Genomic DNA, 24,286 nt, shown 5'->3' on the forward strand with positions numbered 1-24,286 from the left:
CTGGGGCTAGGGGGAGGGCAGCGAGATGCCTGGGGCTCAACACGTGAGGGGGCGCTCACTCTCGGGTTCATATAGGTGCAGGGTGAGCGTCTGAGAGCGAGTGACCCCTTCCATGTTGCACCCTGGGTGTCTCGCTTGCCTCGCCCTAGCCCCAGCCCCAGGAAGCTGCTAAGTGGTAGCGTTAAGACGCACGAGCACGTCTTCTGAGACAAACCCAGTGCTCATTCTGTACAGTTGCTCTGCTCATTCATCCGTGCAGCAAACATGTAGTGAGCCTCCGTGACACACAAGGCATGAGCTGGGCACAGGCGTGCACTGGGACAAGGGGAGGAAGGCCGACACTGTGGCAATTACCTGACGGCCTTGGGCTCCCCTGGAGGGCAGGAACATGGTTTCCCTGCCTCAGTTTCTCCATCTGGAACATGGAGGCCCCTGTGAGGATCTGGCCGGTGTGACACTCTGTAGGCAGGAATGGTCATCAAGAGGGGTCCAGCCACTCTGGCCTGTCCCTCACTTCATCCAGGGCTGCCCCCTCCACCCTCCCCAACCAGGGAAGCCAGCCTGGCTGTTTATTTGGTTATTAGATAACCAGGTCTGGGCACTGTTTCTTTGATCAGACACCCCTGATAACAAGCAGAGCAAACAGACCGTTTTATAGTGAGATTTCATGGAGCGATCGTACCTTCCCACGGTGTTTTCAGCAGAGACAAGGATGAGGAGGTAGGTGTTTGGTGGGGAGGGGAAGGAGGAGGCTCTGTTCTACGGTGCTTTCCGTTGACCCCTCACCCCCAGATGTGGATATGGGGGGAGGGTGGGTGGGAGATAAGAGCCAAGCATGCCCGGCCGGCCTCCTCCTCTCCCATCATGGACACCCGGCTCACGGACGCCTCCCTCACATTGGCTGTGCATGGCCCCAAAGCAACATACCCCGGCCCCCCTCCCCCACCTCCATGGCCCCCACCGCTACCCCCCTGACTCTGATCGCCTGGGGAGGGTCCCTGCAGTTAACAACCAGAAAAGCCCAGCTCTAGAGGCCAAAATGTGATCATGCCCATGGATGTGACTCGGCCAGAGCGGGGGCTTGAGAAATAATTTGCTTGTCCCCCAAACAGCCTTCTAATTACCAGCATTTCAGATGTTCTCAGGGGATTGCTCTGTATGCAAGAAAGGGGTGAGGGGCGGGGCATATATCCCCTTTCCTCTGGCAAAATGCACAGTCGGGACAATATAATCTTTTCTTTTCTTTTTTTGGTTAAAAATAAATATATGTTTGAAACCCGTAAGTTTTAGCGCTGGCTCCTTCTTTGTCTGGTTTGATCTCCTTGTAACGAGAGCAGAGTCTTGTTCAAACACTGTTCATTTTCTTTCCTTTTTTTTTATTTTCGGGAGTAAAATCTGCCTTAGGACAGGTAGCTCGCCGCCCTGCTCTTCCGTTCCCTCACCAGGGGAGGGGGGAGCGTCCTGTCCTCTCCAGATGCCCTCTCCCGAGGGCCCCTTGCCATTCCCTTGAAGAGGGCCCGCTCCCACCCCCCGTGGTCAGTCTCCACAGCGGGGTCTAGCTAGGACTTAGGAAGTCCTCTGTCCGCATGCTTCTCCCCATCCCAAAGCCTCTTCCGAAAAAGGCTGTCATTATGGCATGGGTTTTCCCCTTTAGGATCTTCAGGCTCGGAATGGAGGCAACAGCGCAGGGAGACGGGACACCCCCAAGGAGACGCAGAGCATCCTGGTCACAAGCAGCGTCTCTGCCACCTTCCAGCTGTGTGGCCTGGGGACAGTGGCCCAACCTCTCCAAACTCAGTTTCTCCATTCTGTAAAATGGGGCCACAGTCATTCCTACTTCTCATCGGGTCCTTTGGATGTAAGGTACGCGCGCCTAAAGCACCTCGCCCAGCCCGAGTGCTCGCTACACCCGTGGCAATCCCTATCATTTATAAATAAGCCAGCCCAGCAATTCCTAAACGGGCACCATACTTCTCCGGGAAGTCCCACATCCAAGAGCAGTACAGTAAGTTCTAAAAACCCCAGATTATCACCCCACCTGGGACATCCATGTCACAGCCCCTCCCCGCGCCAAACCCCATCAGCAGTCTGAGACTTGAAAACGCCCGCACTCGGAAAGCCCAGAGAGCCTCCCTCGGGTCTGGCCAGGACAGCACGCAGGTCTTGCAACTATCCCGAGGTGTACGTCCTGCAGATGTAAAGACACATAATTGCCACGAATAACCACAATTATGCAATTATAAATAATCATCCTGAGCAACTCCCCTCCCGCCACGGATGTCAGCTGTGCCACTCCGGGTTCATCTGTGCAACAGCCCAGGTGCCCAGGGAGGGCTGGACTGGCCCTGTGATGGCAAGGCTGCTCTGGTCTCATGCTGTCCCCTGCAAAGCGGAGAGCCCAGAAAAATGTCATTTTCAGGAAGGGAACTGATTGTTTCACTCACATTTCCATTCGTGTAAGATCATGCTGTGCGGCCTCGTTCCGCACTTTCTGCTCATCTCTGCTGCCCCCAGAGAAGAGGGAAGTGAAGACCCAGCTGGGGCGGGGGTGTCCCCAGATCGGGGGTCCCTGACATTGCAGTTAGCTGAAGGGCTCCCAGGGGCCTCACCTAAGCTTCTGGCAAGGAAGCCAAAGGTGGGGTGCTGTCTTGGAGCCCCCCAGGACAGGTGCGGACCCATCGGTCTACGAATCCTTCAGAGGGCAGGCCAACGGCTTGGAGTGTACCCCGGGCACAGATGTGTCCTGAGGTCCCCTCGCCCACCTGGGGGCACAGCCTCCATCTCTCATCATCCCTCCCCCTCGCTCGCCTCACACTTCCTCCCTCGGGTCCTGTCTCTCCTCTTTCTCTCTCTCCTGAGTCTCTTTGTTCCTGCCTCCTTGCTCCTTCTTTGTCTCTGTTGCCCCCCTTTCTCCCTTCCAGTTCTCTTTCCCTCCCTCCCTCCTCTCTGGGTCTCTCTTCTTTCTCCCTCTCCTCTGTCCTCCCAGCGAAAGGCAACCAGCATGGATGGATCCTGCATCTACGCACCCCAGGCCCCCGTGCCTGCCCCACACAGCTTTGCTTTCCGGCACCCAAACGGTCCATGCGGGCAGGAACAACCCCGCTGAAACCTTCCAACCCAAGTGATGCTTTCTCTCTGCCTCATTCACAAATCCAATAGCTGGCGGAGAACCTCCTTCCCAGATGCCCACCACCTCCATTCAAGGTTTGCCTGCCACTCGGGGAGGTGCCCCGGCCTGGGGTGGGGGGCAGGAGGTGACTAGTTTGGGGGCAGGGTGTCTGTCCTCCCCTCCTCCTCCTCCTTCTCCTCCCAGCTGCCTTGCCTCTGGGCTGCCACCCTAAACTGACTCACTGGGATGAGAAGGGGGGTGGTTGGAGGAGGAGTTGGGGTGGGGGAAGGAAACCCGCCCTGGTCCGCTCCACACTGTTTGCCTAGATGTTCTCTGGAGCAGGACGAGCTAATTACAGGGAGGCTGCTGGCTGCTGGGCACCCCAGGTTGGCCACTTTCACTGTGTTCCTGCGCTTACCGGGCTCCAAGTTGAGGAAACTTTTCCAAGAGTATCTGAAAGGCCTGACTAGAAACATTGGGGGTCCTGGGACCCAGCGGGGCAGAGAAGAGCCTCCCACCAACCCCTTGCCCTTCCAGGGATCGGCGTGTGGCTAGGGGTGCTCTTTGGCTGTAGGCGCGCGCGGCTCTGGCTCGGCCTGGGCAAGAGTTGGAGGGAGGCCTCTGTGCTCACTGCAAAGACTTTGGGGGAGGCGAGGACCAGGGGACGGAGGGGGGTCGGCTGGGGGGTCTGAATGGCAGGAGGAGCCACGCCAGAGGGCTGGGCGCGCGGCGGGGGTGTGCGCGCAACGCCTGGGGCTGTCTCCACCTCTTCTGGCAAGTTGGACCTATGAGTGCGCAGCTCGACTTACAACTATCAACAGCCTGGGCGGGTGAGCGCGTGTGAGCGCCGAGGGGGGCTCAGGACCCTTGCAACTTCTTCGCGGGACCCCGCTGTAGCGCCAGCGTCCGCCGCCGCAGGAGAACTCCGCGCGCGCCTCCTTTCCATAACAGTGGAGGCGCCCCGGGGGGGCCGTCCTGCCAGCCGGGACGGGATGCCCACAGCCATGCTCCCCTACGCCTGCGTCCTGGTGCTTTTGGGAGGTAGGTGCCGCCCTCCCTCCACCGGCTCGCTGCCCGAGTTCCGAAGGGAGGGAGCTCGCCGTCTGATGTTACTGGGAAGCCCGAGGGGACTGCTGTGTGGACCTGTGGGCTGGGCAGGTGATGCTGCGCTCCGCGCGCTCTTGGCGGCGGCGGCAGCGCTCTTCTCTGGCCTCATCTGGCCTGAGCCTACAGCACCTCCAGGGTCCCGCGCCACCGGGCAGTGCTCCGCGCAGTGCTCCGCGCTGTGCGCCTGTGGGGGCCTGGTCTCCAGGCGCCTGGAGCAGCCCCTTGTGCCAGGCCCCAGGGAGGCCGGGGCTTCCAAGACGATACGGGAGGATCCCAGGCCCACTGAACAGCCCAGTGGCAAGTTCTAAGCCCCAGATCCCTTAGCCCAGAGCTGCAGATTCCGTCTCGCCCACTGAATCCCGAAGATGTGGGTGTTCAGGGTCTATGCCCTGCAGCCGAGCTTGGAGTGTGCAGTGCCCCTGAGCCCACGCTGCTGTCCAGTAAGCCTGATGGCGTGGAGGGAGGGCAGTCAGAGGACCCCGGGGAGAGGAGGCAGTGCCTTCTCCAGGACTAACTGCTCTCCTGCTGGCCCTCTGTAGGGCGTGGGCATGGACAAAACTCTGCAAATGCCACCTGACCACGGTGCGTCACCATTAGCCAAAAGGACAATAATAACCATAGTCGCGGAAGGGTGTACAGCCCCGGGCTCAGCCCCGAGCACCCTCACATGGTTCAGGATTAAGAATTCTGGCCCTGGAGTCAGATCCCCGGCTCAGAACACAGATCACCAACCTGCGTGGCCTCGGGAAGGCATGTCCATTAGCTGTCTTAGCCTCACCCTTCTCATCTGTCCAGTGGGCTTACAGAATCCCCCCTTCGCCTAGGACTGTTGTGAGGATACACGGAGGTCCGCAGGGAAGCCCTAAGCGCGCTGTCTGCACCAGGGAAGTACTCAGTGAGGGGCAGCCGGTGGGACGGGGCTGTCGGCTCCCACCAGGCTCGCGGCTGCGTGTGTAGGCAAGGCGCGTCTGGTCTACCCACAGGAGCTCATCAGCTGCGCTCTTTGCTTCCCAACCCCCAATTTCTAAGCAGGATATTTGAAGAAGAGATGAGAGGGGCCTGAAGGAAGGTCAAGGGAGGGCCGGGTTAGCAGTGTGAGCCCCTCACAGCGACGCCCACCCGCCGGAAGGGGCTCCTTTGCCTCCGGCCCGGGCCGGAAGGGAGCCGCCCCACAGCTGTCCTTTGCCTTGGAGTCCTCCGCCAAGGCAAACCCGGGCCGGCCGCCCCGCTGGTCCCCCGAGGGGCGGAGGGAGCAAGCAAGGACAGAGGGCAGGGTGCGAGCCTGTGCGAGGAGGGCCCACACTTTCCTCTGGGTGCGGAGGTGGGGGGAGCGCAGGGAGGAAGGCCTCCACCTCCCTCGGGATGGGGCCATGGAGAGCAATAGGGCAGATCACCCCAGAAACCTTCGGTCTTGGTCACAGCACAGGGCTGTTGTCTTCGGCAGGCGCCGAAGTCCCGTCATGCCCATGGAATCACCGGAGGTCTAGCATCGCGGCTTCTCTCGGGGAGCCGGGCCGCTTCGCCACGGCAAGTGCCACAGAGGCCCCAGGAGAGACGCTGGGGGCCCGGTGGCCCCGGGTGGGCGGACGGAGGCCCCTCCACAGCCCGCCGCCCCTCGAGGCAGACACAGACCCTAGAGAGGGGAAGGGTCCCGTGCAGGCAGCCTTCACGCTCCCTGCTCCCAACTCGGGCACCGATCCCCACCGAACGCTTCCTTCCAAAGCTCTTTTCTCCACTGGCTGCATCGCCAGACGCCGGATCCTTGTGCTTTCGTGAAAGGAAACAGAACCCACTTAATCCTTGAGATACTTACATAATTTCGGTACCTGAGCCGGGGCATGCCCGAACGTCAGGTCTGCAGTTGTGCGAACACGAGCAGGCCCCGACAGTGGGTTCCTACTGAGCGCGCGCGCGCACACACACGCACACACACACACACACACACACACACACACACAGGGCTTCTCAACCTCAGCACGACTGATATCGAGGTCCCTCCAGCCTGTCCTCTGCTGCGGAAGCCGGCCTGTGCCCTGTAGGATGTTCTGCGGCATCCCTGACCCCTCCCCTACCAGAGGCCAGCAGGAGCATCTTCCCCGTTATGACCATCGCAAAGGTCTCCAGAAACCGCCCTGGTGTCCCCTGGGCGGGGGAGGGTAGGTTGGAAAGGGGGCAGGGGGCAAAACCGCCCCTGGTGGAGACCCACGGGTGTGGCGAGAGCCAACTCAACTGGTAGCTTTTCCAATGATTCTGTCCAAATCACCGGGTTAGATGAATTTTTGTTATTTTTGCTCTAAGCAATCAGGAAATCAAAGGCACAGTGAGGCCCCAAGAAAAACAACACAGCTTAGGTCGTTTCTAATTTGGACGCTGATTTCTCCCTCCCTCTTGTCTCTGAAAATGTCCTCCTCGGGGGACGCCGGGAGCGGGGCCGTGGGTCGCGGTTAGCTCCCGCCGCAGCAGACCTTCCCCCAGGCCCCATGGTGCCAGACGCATCCTGTGCCAGGTCGCCAGCCTCTGGCTTGGGTTCGCTCCACAGCAATTTCTGGCTTTTAAAAATCTCCTTACTCAACAAGTTATGCTTGAGGGGGAAAATGAAAAAAAAAAAAAAAAAAACCCACAGCTGCTTTTTCTTTTTCTCCCCCCTCCTTTGTATTTCTTTTTGCTAATTTCATTCCTGCTTTTATCTCGAGCCATAGACTTGGGGATGGCAAGTTATCATTTCGAGCCAGATTAACTAGCACCGAGGGACAGGCTATTCCATAATAAATGAGTCGTTGATGTGGGACTCCGTTTCGAAACCGGGAATAAAAACTGGGAAGAGAATGGACTCAAATGGGCTCATCCGAAAATCAAATGTGAATAAAGATCGGTACTTGAATTAGTTATTCAAAACAAAGAAAATTGCCATCGGAAACTTTCCCTTGCCGGCCGGGTCACGGTGGCAGACTGTTTAGCTTATCTCCTGACCAGGGCTCTAATCTCCAAATTTCAAATAACCAGCTCAAGGCAAATAGAGCCGCTTCCTTCATTTCAAAACCATCTGGATGGCAGACCTGTTAGAAGCCACACATGAAGAAACACTTGGGCACTGAATTGGAAGTTAACTATGTTAATGAAAGCTTCAAGCCAGAACGAGCCCCTGATAAAACTTTCCAAGACACAGTGCTTTCACCACCAGGGCCGGCCTGGGAAATGAAGATCAGTAGCCCCGTGCCAAGGAAGGGAGGGCACGGAAATCAGTTTGAACTTGAGGACAACAGAGCCGAGCTGGGGGGACAGTAGGGGAAGACCTAAATTCTGAAGTTGGCACCTGGGGGGTGGCCGTGAATTGTGACCAGGGGGTTGGTGCGATTGTTCTTTAAACCAGAATGGCTTTCAGGAGGCCTCTGTGCAAAGCCGGTCCCCTGTCCTTCTGGGATAGTCAGAGAATTTCCAAAAGACCCTGATACAGGAAACCGTAAACCCTAGGAGGTGAGCTGCAGAGCAGGGTAGGGTGTGAAGGTGTCAGAGGGACCAGCGTGTCCCAGACAACGTCAGACCTCCCAGGTGGAGGGCCAGCCTGTGGTCCCGAGGGTACTGAGATGGCAAGGGCGGGGGACGGAGGGACAGGACTGCTGTGCAACCACGACCTCCACCTGTGCGCCCTGAGGCCGGCTGGCGGGGGGCTGAGTCCCACATGGCTGTGTGTGGAGCCTGAGAGCAGCATCTTGGGAACCGGGCGGACCCGGTTCCCATCCTAGATCTGTCACCTTCCCGTTCTACCCCCTACATCCCCATCAGTGAGTTGGGAAGAGGGATTGGTGTAGCCTCAAGCTGTGCTAGAAGGGTTCGGTGATACGATCTGGGGTCAGGGCTTGACGGAGACCCTGGTGAACCCTCCGAGCTCCTACCAGACCCTGCACAAAACTCGCCAGCACCCCCGCCCCCCGCTCCCACGGAGGGAAGAGGCAGGGCCCTGCTCTTGTCACCGGTCCAACCTGCGTTTGCCTGAGTCTCTTAATGTTCCGTCTCCTTCCCACTCTGCCGTCCCGCGTGTCCCCGAGATACCGTGGCTGCTGTAATGGTACCGACCACTGTGACAAAATGAGTCATTGCTGGTCTTTAGGGGTGACGCAGGCTCAGCTGTCCTTGTACGCGGCCTCCTACGATCCTGAAGCCTCGGCTGCCGTCCCCGGTCCCCTTCTCTGTGGAATGGGAACTCGGGCGGCACGTACTGACGGCATCGGGTGAGGCCAGCGGGGCGGCGCCCACGGGAGGCTCGGCTCAGCAGCCCGGCCCTGGGTGCCTCGCTGTGTACGCGTCACTTGTTGGGAGGCGGCGCTGAAGACAGGATCAAAGGAAGCGGCTCCCTGTCCTCAACGGAAGTCTGAGTCAAACGGGCAACGAGATCCTAAATGAGCGATTCATGATGGGAGTGATGAGCGCCACACAGAGTGTGTCCAGGGCCATCTAGCCGAGGCTGGGAGGTGACATGGCAGGTGAAGCCTGACAAAAGAGGAAGAGGAAGGGTTAACCGGAGGAGGAGGAACAGCATCGGGGCAGAGGGACCAGCAGGTGCAAAGGCCTAGGTGCGGAAGAATCCGTGTCGTGTGGGGGACCACAGAGGAGGCCCCTGGGACTGGTGAGAGGAGGGGGGGGGCCAAGGGGCAGATGTGAGCTCCGAGGTGATCAGGGGTCCATCATGGAGGATGGGCCTCGGGAAGGAGCTGGGTTTTGTGTCAAGGGCAGTGGAACACCCACTGAAGGCTTTTTGGCAGTGGAGGAACGCGATGCCTCCAGAATGCCTCCCTCACTGGAGACATCCGAGAGCAAACCGAATGAGGTGGGGGGCCGTGCTGGTCGGAAGTTGCCCGGACTTGCTTCCATCCCCGGACGTCCCTGAGTATAAGGAGCCCCAGCGCCCTCCTGGCACAGGACACAGGCTTTCGACTGTTGTTTCTGGCCCCCCCCAGATCCAGATCCCCAAATCCAGAGCCTGGTAGTAATGCTGGGAAGGGGGGTGGGCTACACTACACAGTGGCCCACATGTCCCCCGGGGCCCATGTTCCACGTGGCACCCCTGTCAGCCACAGGACCCACGGAGGCAGTCCTGGTGTGACCCCCAGCTTACGGGGTTCGCGGGGTGAGGACCGGTGGGACACACAGCCCCTCCCCAGCCACCGCCGCTCGGTCATCGCTCTGGCTCCCACTCCTCACCTCCTCTCTACCCCGCTGCCGACGCATCTAATGGAGGCTCTCAGCCCCTTCCGGGGCACACTGAGGTTGAAAGTGCTCCCATTCTGTCAAGATGTAGGGCGGAGGAGAGTGTGCCGATGGCACCGCTCAGGAAGCGTGGGAGTCGGTCCCAGCCACACCCTCCGTCCAGCGCAGCCGTGTTCCCCCCTCGCCCCCCTTCTCTCCTCCCCTTCGGGTGCTCCTCCGCCTCCAGGCGACCCTCACCTCCACGCGTGTCCCAGACCAGCTTTCTCCCCCTCAGAGAAGACGGCGGTCTCCAGCTACCACCGTGACGCAGTCACATGAAGTCCTTTCTACTGCCCTCTCCACGCACACACAGGCCGTTCCTCCTGCTTACAACTCTGTCCCCTTCCCCCAGCCTCCCTGTCACCTGCACATCTGGGTATAAATTCCGAACAGTGGCAGTGCCACAGCAGAGTGTGTGTGACATTCTTTCACGGGGCCTCCTTCCCGATGGGTTGCGCCAGTCCACACTCCGCCCAGACGGCCCACGGGAGCGCCAGTTTCCACCCTGGCCAACCCTGGTCATTATCATTCTTTAAGAATCTTGCCGGCAGTAATGCTTCATTGTTTAGGTTTGCAATCCTTTGATTACAAGCAGACAGGAACATCTACTTGTATTTTTATGGACCCCTTTTATTGATTTCCTTAGGGGCTCTCTGGTCATGTCCTTCGCCCATTTTTGTATTGGACCTCTGAAAAAAAATACTTTCTTCTTGTTGATTTGTCAGTGCTCTTTATATATAGAAGATAAACTGTGTCCTGTGGATATTGCCGTTTTTTTCAGCCTACCATTTGTCCTCCCAAGCTTTCCACCTCCTTCTCACATGCAACAGCACACGTTAGCAGCTAAGTGTGCATGTTTCCCCAGAAGCGAGACTAGATGGTCGGGTATTCTTACCATAACTGACCACACGTTGAGTGTATGTGCGAGAGAGAGACAGAGAGACAGAGAGACTGACTTTCCCTGCAGAGAGGGGCACAACTCAAGTGCTGTGCCAAGGGCACTGGACGCTTTCCCTGCTTTGATTCTCATCACCTCCCCCTCTACCCCGTGTGATGGGCACATTTTACGGAAGACAGAGGCAAGCCCAAGTACCTAGGGCCACCCGGCAGCTAGCCCAGGGCCCAGGCTCGTGGGCCACGGAGCTTCGTGCCTCAACTGCCCCCTTCCAGTGATGGTCCAACTCCAAGCCCAGGCAAGGGCTTCCCTGCCCTGTTGCCTCCCTCAAAGAGCCAGGGTTGGGTACCAAGTCTGGGCACCGAGAGTTGTGCTCGCCTGAGGCATCTGGGCTGGTGGTTTCTCTTGCGGGGAGCACGGAGCAGAGACCGTGGGCCTGCGGGCTAATCAGAGAGTCGTGGAAGCAGGAAGGACCCCGACTGTCCATCTGCAAAGGTGGCAGAGTGGGCTGGGTTCTGGAAGCCCCTTCCCACATTCAAACTCCGGCTGCTCCCTGGCTTGCTAATTACTTGATCCTTCTTGCCTCAGTTTCCTCCTTTGCAAAATCACACCTACACAGGGGGTTGCTGCGAGGAGTCAGTGAGACCGTCCGGGGGGGGGGGAAGGTTAGCACAGTGCTTTGTGGGGGTCGCTCCCACCATCACCGAGGGACAGGACGCTGCTTGCCCGTTCCAGCCTTGGGAGCAAGCTACTGGTTCTTCCTGACAGCTGCAAGGCATTCTGGGACAAGAGGAGCATGGCTGGGGCGGCGGGGCGGGGTGGGGGAGGAAGGATCAGAGATGATGGCTGGACAGGGTCAGAGGTGGATTGGCGTGCATAGCACGGGTAGGGAGGTCAGAAGCCCATGTGTAGCTTCCGCTGTTTGCTGGGAATCCGTGGCCTTCCTTGACTTTAGATGTGCCCCTCCCGTGTCTGCCTGTCCCCATCTGTCTGTGCCTCCTCACCCCTTCCTGGAAGAAGTCCGGTCACCTTGGACGAGGGCACCCTCATCACACACCGCAGGACCTCATCTTAACTATTTACATCCGTAATGACCCTATTTCTAAATAAGGTCATGTCTTGAGGTACTGGGGGTTAGGACTTGAATATATTTGGTGGGAGGGAGGCAAATCAGCCCCCGACACCTCGTGTTGTATGTGAAGGACCCACTGGTGGGTGAGATGGCAGCGGGCATTTCTGGGAAGTGGAGATTCTAGAAGTTACATGATGAGCCTGCAGCTGAGAGTTTGCTGGGGGCTGGGCAGTGTCAAGCCACATCCAGGGACCCAGGGAGGGAAGGGAGGCCAGGAGACCGAAACCGAAATATTCCACCATTAGGCGATGACCTGCATAAATTGTGAGGGAAAACCCCCCACAAAGAGTTCCATGTCACAAAAAACACTGGGTGATATGGAAGATATTTCTGACATCATGTTAGAACAAAACCACAGTGTCTGTACCTTTGATCTCGGTTTTATGTGCATTGGCAGGGGCCCCCTTACTCTGTAAAAATGAACTAGAAGGGACCACCCAGGTGGCTCAGTCAGTCAAGCATCCCACTCTTGATTTCTGCTCAGGTCATGATCTCAGGCTCAGGTCATGATGGAGCCCGGCGTCGGGCTCTGTGCTGGTCATGGAGCCCGCTTAAGATTCTCTCTCTCCCTCTGCCCCTCCCAACTCCTTTTAAAAAACATTTGAAGGGGGTGCCTGGGTGGCTCAGAGGGTTAAGCGTCTGCCGTCGGCTCAGGTCATGATCTCAGCGTCCTGGGATCGGGCACTGCATCGGGCTCTCTGCTCAGTGGGGAACCTGCTTCCCCCTCTCTCTCTCTGCCTGCCTCTCTGCCTACTTGTGATCTCTCTGTCAAATAAATAAGTAAATAAATAAAAATCTTTTTAAAATAAAAAATAAAAAAGTAAAACATTTGAAGAAGATAAACCAGAGGAAAACACAGGAGGGGAGTGGTGATCGCTGGGAGGTGTGATTATGGGGATTTCTCCCTCTCGTTTCTCCTGTATTTTCTATGAGATCAGCTCCATCTGGGCTGGGTTTGCAGCCTCCCAAGCTTGCAGGCTTCCTCCTCCCCCCAGTGTGCCAGGACCCCAGCAGGAGAGTCTGGTTAGGAAGTCGTGGAGGGTGGGGCTGGCCGAACCCGCCCGGCTGTGGAGGGGGGTCCTGGTATTGGAAGCAGACTCATCCCCAAATGGCACCAGGGTGCCAGGCAGGAGAGATGCTCCCAGGCAGGCTAGGGTTCCCGGGGAATCGATTTGGGGAACAGCAGAGTTCCATCCGTGCTACAAGGCAATGGGGATGCTAGAGGCGTCCGGTCAAGCAAGCAGCTGGGGCTTCAGGACAGGGAACCAGAGTCCACCCCAACAGGGTGCCCGCGGCCAGGCCAGAGCTCTGGGCAGGCCGGTATCAGCAAGAGCTAACGTCCCCCAGGCACCGGCTCTCACTGAGCTCCGTAGGGGACATCACGTCATTTCTTCACAGCCATCTTGTGATTCGGGTCCTGCTGTCATTGTCCTTTGACCCTGGAGGATGCTTCAGGGGGACAGAGGCCTGGAAAGACGGCAGCTTTGCGGGCTCTCGGGTGCTCAAGAGCCATTCGGAGCACGAGCAATGCCAGGCCCCGGAAGCCCACAGCTCACTGTCCCCTGGTGTCTCCGAGGGGCCAACAGTCCCCGCACAGGCAGCCCAGGGGCCAGGAGACCCACCACTGACCACAGAGAGGAAGGAGGGGAGGTGGGGTCCCTCACCATCGCCAGGGAGAGTCACTGTGCTACGTGTTGGTCCCTTGGCCCCGAGGAATCCCCGCTCCCAGACCCCCTTCTCGAGTCCTCTTTGCTCGAAGCAAAATGCATTGGACAAACACCGCCTTTGGCGAAAAGCGAGATTCCCCACATCGTCTCTCATCCTTGAGGACGTGGCGGTCAAGGAATCTCCCCTCCGGCTGGCCAGAGTCTCGGGCTGGGCAAGTCAGGTACTTGCTCCAGGACCTTGAATCTTGGTGCCATGACTGGCAGCTTGCGGGGGTCATGCCCACACAGCGGGTCTCAGAGGCACTCCAGAGTCGTTCCCACCAACTGGACTCCCGGGGCAGCCCTTAGGTCAGTGAGCCCCTACGCCCTTCGAAGGGGCCCCGTTTCAGTTTGCGTGAGTCAGGCGTGGGCTCTGTTGCTTACGACCACAGCACCTAACCAAAGCCTCCAGAGTCCACTTTGAGTTAGCTAAGTGCTGTCCACGCTTTGGTCCTCCATTGTTGGCTGTCCCCAGAGCTCAGTGTGCGTTACAAAATCTGAGTTACCATCCCCCAGTCTCAGTGTTAAGTTATATGGAGAAGGGGAAGAAAAGCAATAGCTCACACCCAACCCCACTCTTTCCAAAAAAAAAAAAAAAGCGTAAAAACAGAGAGCAAGACACGGATATATTTAGCTTGGAATCACCAGTGACCGCAGTACAACTAAATTACTTGTTCTTTGAAATATACAATTAGAGTTGTTTTAACATGTGTTTTTGGTGGTTGGGTGTGGTTTCTAGATAGTTTGAAACTTAAGTCTACTGTTTAGCCCATCAGCTTTATCCAAGCCTGTTGGGCTCTAATTTCCTTAACAGCGACGCGCAGTTACTGAAATGAGAACCAACTTGCCGGTGATTAAGAGTGCCCGGCATCTTACAGTGACTGACGTTCGGGCTTGTTTTCGCTTCTGTGGTCTTCCCAGATGTCAGCATCTGCCTTTTACAAAAAGGATCAACTTAAAGTAACCACTGAAAACAAAGAAGGTAAACATTGATACCTCAGAGAAGGTAACAACTTCGTGACCGAGTGACAGCGGCTGTTTCCTGACAAACCCCACCCCAAGCGCTCAGGGACTGTAAGTGCCTGCTCGGGGCAATTCAGAAACCGAGGCTCCGACGCTGACGGTACAGGGGACCGCCTGACTTCCTGAAACGTCGGCGTGCCAGGGTACAGGCGAAGGGCTAAGTCCATTCCTATCCAGGGCAATCATTATTGCTTCCATTATTGCCTTCATTATTCCCCGGGCGGGAAGACAGGCGGGGACCCTGAGCCCCACCTGAGCCCCACCCCCGGCCCCACATCCTGTAAGGGCTTCATGGAGGACATTCATCACCGGAGAGATCCTCCAAGTGTCTAGGCTGAGGCTGCTGGAGTTCATTATTAACAGGTGAAACATACTCCCTGTTTACACAGATAAATTGCCCAGAAAGTTCTTTTCTTTTTTTACATCCCACTTAAGTACAAAGACAAACTTCTCTCTCTCCCTCCTCCAGAGTCTAATTCGGGAGCTCAAAGGAATGACCATGTAGGTACTGGGTGTTCAGGTAACTTCCTGCAACTTCGACTCAGTGGTGGAAATAGCTCTCCGTTCAAATACTCTGTTCCCTCCACAGGGCACTCAGGGGTATGCATTCTCCACCCTGGGGCAGGGTGACGTGACAGTGAACAAGATGGGCCTGGTGTGGCCCTTGGGAGGTCCACATTCTACTTGGGTGCTGGGGTTGGGGCAGGGAGGGGGGCACAGGCATTAAATAGGAAAACAGATGAGAAAATGACCAGTGGTGACATCTCTACGAAAAGGAGAAAAGCAAGGGGGTGGTGCGACTTGGGGGAGGGGGACCTTCCAGTTGAGGCGTCCCTGGAAGGAAGTGACTTTGAGGCTCACTCCAAAAAGACAAAATGTCAAGAAGTCGACCTCAGCAGGAGAGGAGGCCTTAAGACAGAAGTCACTTTGGGGGGTTTAAGGAACGGGAGGAAAAATCAGAACAGCCCGCATGGGAGAGGGTGATGGAGACAAGTCAGAAAGGTGGGCGGGCCCGCTCGCGTGGGAGTGGAAGGCCTCCGACCTGGTTGTGGTCAAGTCCAGTGGCAAGTTTAGGGGCTCAAAAAGGCTCTCCCTTTGCTGGATGGAGAATGGATCACTGGGGGGCAGCAAGGAAGGCTGGGCTGCAGGGGCAGAGATGGACAGAGGTAGAACTATCTCCGAATAAATGCAAAGGCCATACACCAGGACTTGTCACTGGATTGGATGTTGGGGGTCGTGTGAATGTCCTGGGGCTGCCGGAACAAGGTACTACCAACTAGGGGGCTTAAAACAACAGAAATGTATTCGTTCCTATTCTGGAGTCTGGAAGTCCCAAAAGCAAGGTCTCAGCAGGGCTGTGCTCCCTCCAGAGGCTCCCAGGAGGCTCCTTCCTCACCTCCTCCAGCTTCTGGTGGTTCCAAGCATTGCTCGGCATGTGGCCATGACCTTGCGGTCTCTGCGTCTGTCTTCCCACGGCATCGTTCCCTGCGTCTTCTGGGTCTGTGTCCAAATCCCTGTCTTCTTCTCAGGACACCAGCTACAGGGCACACCCTCAGCCAGCATGACATCATCTTAGTTTGATTGCCTCTGCCAAAACCCCGTTTCCAAGATTATACTCACAGGTACTGGGAGTGAGGACTCGTATCTTTTTGGGCAACACAATTCAACCCACAACAGGCAATAAAGAGATGACTCCCAGATGTGTGGTCTAATATTGGGAGGATGATGGAACCTGGGGCAGGGGGATGGAGACTGCGGCGGCTGAACCACCATGTACTGTTGGGTAGGTTGTTCACTCTACAAGAGTGAGATGCTGCCTGTGCTCCACAAGCCCAGCCAAGGGCCCTGGTGGGGGCTATGCCTACCCAGAGGGCCGCCTTTTTCTAACCCACTTTCTAACTTCCTTACTAGCCTTACGGGCTAGCTGTAGGCCACATGGGCTGCCTGGAGCGGGGGAGGGGGGAGGCGGAGATCAAGAATCCTGTTTGGCTGTGAGGCGCTTCAGTGACCCAAGGGCAGGGATGGTCTTAGCTGTGTTAGCACCCCCAGAAGGCTCTGCCTCCTGACTGAAGCTGCGGTCCCTCCTTCACAGAACTCACAGAGGAGGCTGCAGAGAAGAGATGTGTGAATGACAACAGTTACAAAATCCTAGTGCAGGTGGGAGACGCTCCAAGAGGGTGGGCTGCCCCCTTGGAGAATCAGAAAAGGGCTCCCCGAGCACAGGAGTTTGGGTGAAGTCTCGGGGGATAAGTAGGAGTTGGCCAAGAGGACAGGAGGTAGGGTGCCCCATCCCACCATAATTTCTGGCTTCCAGCTGTGGTAGGAGGCAGACGGATGGAATAGGGCATGTCGCAGTGGCCCCCCAGCCTGGCGCAGGAACCTGGGCTCCATCCAGGCCGGTGGGGAGCTTGTCAGTGTGCAGCCGAGGAGCGACACCCTTGGGTTGGCACAGCAAGCTCGTACCAAGTTCACTTGGACAGTCTGGGTGGTCAAAGAGGGCTGCTTTCTGTAGTTTTTTAACTAGGTGTTGTCTTTGTTTAAAAGCCGAAATGCCAGGTTTCTCAATCGCATGATCTCGTGAGAGACAGGCGTGCTGGGCGCGTAGTAGGCACGCACACAGGACGCCTGTTGGAAGGCTAAGTGGAGGAATTGTGATGTTTCCAGGCAGGAAGTGAGGCCAAGGTGGGTGACGGAGCTTAGCAGGCATGAGTGTCTCTGCAAAGGGTAGAAGGTTGTGGAGAAAGAGAGGGGCACAGAGCTTGGGAGAGGAGCTGTGGGGGAGGGGCCCAGAAAGGGGGACTCCGGAGCACAGGGGTCCCTGCACTCCACGACCCTGAGAACATGTCTTGCTGAAGGAGGTGGGATGTCACCCCCAGGGCGGACAATCAGGGAAAGGGAAGGAGCCGACGAGGAGGAGCCACAGCCGGAATTCCGGCACGTCTGGGGGCTTCTCTCCAGCAGCTCCTGGGGCAAGGAAGGTGGGTCCCGTGACTGATCGCTGTGAATCCAAGCACCGAGGTGCTGGCTCTGGGAAGGCTGGTGGCAGACGAGAGTGAGAAAGCGGGGGGTTGGCGTGGGTGTGACCAGTGGGGGAGAAGCGCCCCAATACCCCTTCTCCTCCTCTCCTACCGTTCTCAAGCCCCTTCTGTTGGCCTCGAGGCCATCGGAGGCCACACAGCCTCCTCGCAGCTGGCGGGCCACCGGCTTGGCCATGTGTGCGACTAACAGGACGCTCCTCCTTTCCCCGGTGGAGATGCAGACACGCTCAGAGCCTGGTTGGCGGGACACGCAGGTGACGGTCACACCCAGGCAGGGGGCAGAGCAGAAACAGACTTCCATCTGCTTCCTCGACTGTTCCTCAGCGCCCACCCCACTCCACCCCCAGCAGCCACAGCTGTGTCCTCGTCAGCACTGCAGGTGCAGAAAGGGAGGAAGTAGAGGCTTCTGGAGCCAGGGTGGGGACTGGCCACCCAGATGGACATACGACGGACCCGAGACTTCAGGGAAGGGGAGGGAGATGTGAGAGGGATGCCAGTGGCTGGAGATGGCATCCACCAGGAGGTGACACCACAGAACAGGGAGACGCCTCCAGCGACAAGGTGCTTTGGCCTGAGGGAGGAGGAGGCAGGTTCTGGAAGCTGCACTAACTTAGGGTCCGCGGTCAGGGACACAGACACACGGGTGGAGAGCGAGGCGATCAGGGACGGGGCTGTGGGTGCGGCGTCCAGACCTGGACAGAGCTCAGGCGGCCACTTCACACGGACTCTCCTAAAACTGCTCCCTTGATCCCGCTGGCCCCTTAGGACCCCGCTCCTGATCAAGCGCGCCCCTGTCCCCTCCCACCTCGACCAGTGCCACATGGCGTGTTTTCAGAGGCCAACTGGGGAAAACAGAGGCTGTGAACGGCATCCTTTTTCTTTTGGTTTGAACTCCAAGAAATCAGACCCTCATTAACCCGGCCACTGTGACCTGTGGACTGGCGTTAAGCAGCCTTTCATAGGTTCCCAGTCACCGAGGGGGTGCGAGCGGGAGGCTGAGACCAGAGCTGCGCACGGCCAGCCTCCGCCAGGCTCTGATCAGAATGCTGGCCCCTCGGAACAAATTTCATTATTGAACAAGACACTTCTGAAGCTAGTTTACATTGTCTTTGCTTGGCTGACCTTGTACGCTATTGAATTGGAAAATGTAGTTTGTATTGTAAGGCCTCTCAATAATGTATTTTTTTTTGAAACAAGGGACTTTTCCATTGCAAATGAGACAAAGAACACCATATTTAGCACAAAGAATGCCTCAGTCTGTTTTGAAACATAATTTTCATTAGCCAGGTTTTTCACCGTAACAAGGATTTAAATTTTATTTTTAAAAACAGCACGCCCCCTCCCTCAACCCAACAACACAAATTTATGTATATTTCTCCATTTAAAAAGGCCTGAAAGATACACAAACTAATCATAATGGTTGTTGCCAGGAAGGGGGAGGAGTGTTGAGGATACTAATAGGAGAGTCTGCTTCCCCATGCCGGATTATTTTTTTAATAATGAGAACGTGTATCAGTGGAGGCCGGATAGCGAGCCAGGGCTCGGATCAACAGTGTGAGCTTGGGTAAGTGACGCGGGTTGAACCACGTCCCCCCTCCCCCAAATTCATATGTTGAAGGGCGAGCCCCAGTAGCTCAGAATGCAGCCTTATTTGCAATAGGGTCTTTACAGAGCTGACAGAGTGAGACTGAGGTCACTGAGGTGGCCGTCCTCCACCAGGGCCGGTGTTCCGAGGAGGGGACACTTGAAAGGCACGTGGAGACACAGGAAACAGAAGACGACCATCCATATGCCCAGGAGAGAAGCCTGAGTAGGAACTAACCCTGCCCACACCTTGGTCTGGGACTTCCAGCCTCTAGAACCTGCAAAGAATCCATTTCTGTGGTGGAAGTCCCCAGTGTATGGTGCTTTGTTCCGGGCACCCAGCTAAGTCACGAGGGGGTCCAGGTCCCTCTGTGGAGTGCGGTGTCGGGGTGGACCCGAGCTGGGCATGGAGCCGCGGACGTGACCCTACACAGATGCGGGCCTCCAACACCACCTCCTCTAGCCTCCACCCAGGCTGCCGTGCACCTGCCCGTCCGCCTCCCCTCCCACCAGCACTGCCACCAGGCCAGCATCTTGCACACAAGGTGAGCGATTTGGGAAGGATCTGTATTGCGGATCTCACCCACACTGGCCACTCCCAGAGACCCGCACCGTTCTCTGCCTTCTCCCGGTCAGTCCTCGGACAGACACCTAAATCCCTGGAACATCTTATCAGGCCTCCCGGGCCCTCTCCCGGGGTTCGCCAGACCGATGCCATCCCCACCGCCTCCACGGGGCTCCTTCTGAGCATGCCCTGCCCTCCTCCTCCCTCCCTGTTTCCGGAGGCCCCCACAAGCGCCAGGAGGCCCACCCAGCTCCCATCATCTGCTCCGACAGCCCCGCTTCCTTGTGGTTTCGCTCCTGCGCATCTGTCTCTTGCGGGCCGCTGCCCCTTAAAGCAGAGTGGCCAGCGGGCACCGAACACTGGCCACGTAGGCAATTTTAACCGGTCTGGCTGGCACTTTTTTAAAGGGTAAACAGAATGAGACGAAATTCTTTAACTATGTTATTTTAATTCATGGTTAATTATATTTTTAATTCAACATTTTCTTTAACCCAACAGAGCCAAAATATTGTTATTTCGACATGGAATCAATATTGTAGAATTACTGAGCTGGCTCACATTCGTTTTTCACAGTGAGTCTTCAAACCCTGGCGTGCAGTTTACCCCTCACGGCACGTACCGTTTCAGACGCAAGATTTCCATCAGAAAGCCTTGATCTGTATTTCGGTTTCATACAGTTCACAGTTGAAAAGGACAGGCACCTACCCAAGGGGCCCCAGGACGTACGTTCTCCCATCACTCTACTGAATTTTAATGTTCACATTTAAATTAAATGTAAAATCCTGTTTAAAAAGGGGGCGCGAGGCAAGAACTAAGGAAATCTGAATGAAGAATAAACTTCAGTTAATGATGAGGTATTAATATGATGGAAGACGGTACTAGTCAGGAAGCAGGGGAGGTATGAGGGCTCTGCACTGTCTTCCCAACTTTTCAGTAAATCTGGAACTCTGCTAAATTTAAAGTTTATTAGTAATTCCAAGTCTCAGCTCCTCGGTCACCCTGGCCAGGCGTAGGTGCCCACCCATACTGGCAGTGGCCTCAGGGCATGTCCGCCCCCGGCTCCTCCTGCTCAAACGGACACCCACGTTGCCCAGACTGGCCTTGGAAAAAGAAGGGCTCGGGCGCGTCCTTCCCAGTCCGTTCCTCGGACCTTCCCGGTGGACCCCACCCCGGTGGGCCTCCCTGGAGACTCAAAGAGAAGTCAGTCCCTGGGCCAGACTCGGGCCCGTACCTGCCCCTCAGGCCTCCACCCCTCAGGCACACTGGGGGCCCCCAGACAGCTCAGACTCAACTCCTCAAACCACAATCACCGTCACCCCGAAACCCGCTCTGCCTCCAGGGCTCTCAGCTCGAGGGGTTCCCAAGCCGTCCCCCACCCAGCCCATGCAGTGGCCCACAGCCCCCACCCCCGCAGCTGGCCTTGTGGCCTCTGCGCAGACCCCCTCCCCAACGTCGATCTACAGGGGATCTCATGGCCAGGTCTGCTCGCTCTGGCGTTCTAATACGTGCATGCAAATTCGAATAGTGGCTTTTCTGTTTCACGGAGTTTGGGTAACCTTTTTTATTTTTTCCACTTCACAGTAGACCAGAGTCTTACTACTGACACCCCCTTTCTTCCATGACCAGCCCAGGCCTCCCCCACCAGAAAGCCCCCCAGGGCTCTCCTGTCTGTACCCTCCCTCTGTAGGCTCAGGCTTCCTGGGCTGCCTCGGCTCCCCACGCCCTCCCAGGGCTTTTGATGCCTCTGGATAAAGTCCAAACTGCCCCCATGCGTGAGCCTCACGGTCCACCCTCCCACTGCAGACGGGGCTCCGGCCACGGCCACTCTTTCTCCTCCTTGGCCGTGCAGGTGCGGGCTCGGCCCCTCCTTGGGGTCTTTGCATGTGCTGTTTCCCCCATCACGCTGGGCCCCACCTAGGCAGCCCTGACTTACTCCTCATGGGTCACACCCCAAAGGCCCTTCCCGGGGCCCCAAACAGGAGCCCTCGCTGGCTTGCCTTCCTCAAAGGAACCGCTCTTATCTGCACGTTCTCGCCAGGTTTGTCGTTACGTTTGATCTGTGAGATTATTTGAACAACACCTGTCCCCACAGACACCTGCGGGGCCAGTCGGGCTCCCACGCGGTCCCCCAGTGGGGCATCTGCACGTGGGCCCTGCTTCCCCACCACGTGGAGGACAGGCCCAGGCCCCACCCCATGGCATCATCACCCACCCGCCCCCCCCCCCGGCCCACTGCCCAGCCACGATTCCTCTGGTGTTTGGCTTCCAAGCAGGGCTGGGAGCCCCTCTGTGCCACTGTGTTTTATCCCCCTTCGTGGCCTCCCACGGCCGGCCCGGAGCCGGGCTCAGGTTGTGGCTGACTAAAAGCAGTAATCGCACGCGCTAAAATTCCTTTTCAGGATGCAGAAAACCAACCTGAACTCATTAACCTTGAGGGAAGCGGGACTGAATAGAAATGCCCCTTGCCCTCATCTGCTCGTAAACATAGTCATAAAGAGTGAGCAGCTCTCCGCCGCCCTCTGTCATGTGGTCTGCACTCCCGGCTCCAGGAATGAGTGATGTGGCTGCATTAGCCCCAGGCTCGGGATGAGGGAACAGGGGAGCCAGGTGCCCACAGTCACGCGAGCAGTGACCTTTGAACTGGGGGTCCTGGCACCCACGAGCCAGCTGAGTGCCAAGAGGCAGCGGTGACTAGGATGTCACACCCCCGCCCAGAGCAAGGGGCCTGTGCCTTTCTCCTTCTGTGCGGCACGGGAACCCCCACCACAGACACACACACACACACACACACACACACACACACACACACACGGGCCGAGGCTTTCCCTACAGTCAGCATGGGAAGCCCCTCCCCCATGTGACCTCTTTCCCCACAGCAAGCTTTGAACCCACTGAACAGATGAGGACAGTGAGCCTTCCTGGGGCAAAGCACGGGCATCTCACACGAGGCCGCATGCGCTGGATTCCAAGCTAGCTTTGGCTGACCCAGCCTGGGCTCCAGCCACGGGGCCCAACAGCCACGGTCCTTGCCTTCGAGGAGCCTCAGGCACAGGGAGGAGGAACAGCGGTGCGTGCCGGACTTGGCAAGCAGGGAGACCCCCGCCGGCTCCCCTCAGAGAAGCCAGCCATCGGCAGCGAGTTCAGGCCTGTTCACGCTTAGGTCACCCGAGGCCCCACGCTGTGCTAAGGCTTCAGGTCTTCCTACACTTAACAGCAAGAGTGCCGGCCTCGTGGGCATGGGGCTTGGGTGGGCCCACAGAGTCCCATGCTGAGAAGGGCCCCACGCTGGGTTTAAAGCTCTGCTATCACTGTCCTGAAATTCCTTAGTTTCTGAATATGCGCCCCGTGTTTTCAAATATGCACTGGGCCCCAAAAACCAGGTGGCTGGTTCCGGCAGCCGTGTTCACTGTGAGACTCCGGCAGACGTGGCACCAGGCTTGGCAGGTGACAAGGCGAGTGAGACAGAGACATCCCAGCCCTCCCCAAGCTCACAGTCCCCTGAAGAGGCCCACGATCAGAAGTGCCCTGACCTGCACTAACAGTGGTCAGTGCCGGGAAGGTAGTGACCAGTACTCCCGTTGTCCCCTGCTGGGGAAGGGGGAGGGAGGAGCAGACCCTAGGGGCACCAGAAGACCCAACTCGAGATAGGGTCATGGGTAAGTTCTCACCAAAGAGGTGACCCTTGAGCTGAAGGAGGATGAGAATGAGCCAGAAGACCCAAAAACAGCATCCCTGGGACAGTGCCAAGTGCAAAGGCCCTGGGGTGAGTACAAGATGGGTGTGTCAGTCATTTCAGGTTGCTACAGAAAACACCATAGACAGAAAGGCTTAAACATAGAGTTCTCGAAGTTTGGGAGCCTAGCAGGCCCAAGATGCAGGCGCCAGAAAGTTCTCTGGTCAGAGCCCACTTGCTGATTCACCTTCTTGCTGTGTCCTCACGTGGGCGTCTTGCTATTCTTGCAAGGGCACTAATCCCATCATGGGGGATCCATCCCCATGACCACATCTAAACTTCCTATCTCCCCAAGGCCCCACCCACACATGCCATCACACTGGGGGAGCAAGGCTTGAGCCTACGGATTTGGGGAGGGCACAAACATTCAGCACATCGCACCGGGCGTGATTTAAAAAAAAATCACAGGAGGTCAGTGTGCACGATGCACAGAGCTCCAGAAGAAGACGATGAGAGGACTCCCGGGCAAAGACTGGATTTTGTAGGACTTACAAATGGGAAGAGTTTTAACTAGGCGAGCAGCTCGATTGTATGTACGTTTTTATTTTCCAATACTCGGTAAGAGCAAGATTCTGTGTCCTCTGAAATATACAACGCGTTGCCACGATCCCACTTCTCACACGATGAACCAGGACGTGGCCAGTGACTATCCGCCCGTCACCTTTCCTTCCTTGTGTTTGTCCTTTCCCTGCCTCCTCAGGACAGGTGCGCCCTGCGTATATTTTTTAGCTACTGCTTGTTGTTAAACGATCTCAGAGCTATTGGGACCGGCATGTGTTTGTTATTCTGCACACTTTTGTCACTCCTACTATGTTTCTAGAATGTTCCTAGGATGTGGGTGTGGTTGGGTGTGGGCACAGTGTATCCATTTTTCCCTGCTGTCTAATTCTCCAGTATATAAGGCAGCTACCAGTTATTCCTCAGTTCTTGGGTCAACAAACATTCTATTTGTTTCAGGTGTTCGGCTCTTAGAAGCAAGTTTGTTACAAACACTCCTGGACTCGTGAGGTGACCGGGTGGGGAACACATGTGCAGAACACGTGTGCAAGAATTATACAATCAGAGTGGTGATTTATTGATGGGTTAGGAAGTCACACTGGCGGGGGTCCCCAGTGGGTTTTCTTCAATGAAGGAGAAGAGAATGCTGCAG

The 24,286-nt window shown here is 56.9% G+C and overlaps 1 protein-coding gene across 1 annotated transcript in view; it reads left to right on the forward strand.

Annotated features, from left to right (window-relative positions):
* Positions 1 to 4,101: 4,101 nt before the first annotated feature.
* APCDD1L (APC down-regulated 1 like) overlaps positions 4,102 to 24,286 on the forward strand; it is a gene marked incomplete at both ends in the record, with an annotated part of 49,597 nt that continues 29,412 nt past the window's right edge. Inside the window, one exon of the mRNA XM_080814364.1 lies at positions 4,102 to 4,150. Coding sequence (XP_080670490.1) covers positions 4,102 to 4,150 — 49 coding nt within the window. The remainder of the gene's footprint in view (positions 4,151 to 24,286) is intronic.

The sequence above is a fragment of the Martes martes genome (assembly GCF_963455335.1).
Source record: "Martes martes genome assembly, chromosome: 9".
Classification (NCBI taxonomy): Eukaryota; Metazoa; Chordata; class Mammalia; order Carnivora; family Mustelidae; genus Martes; species Martes martes.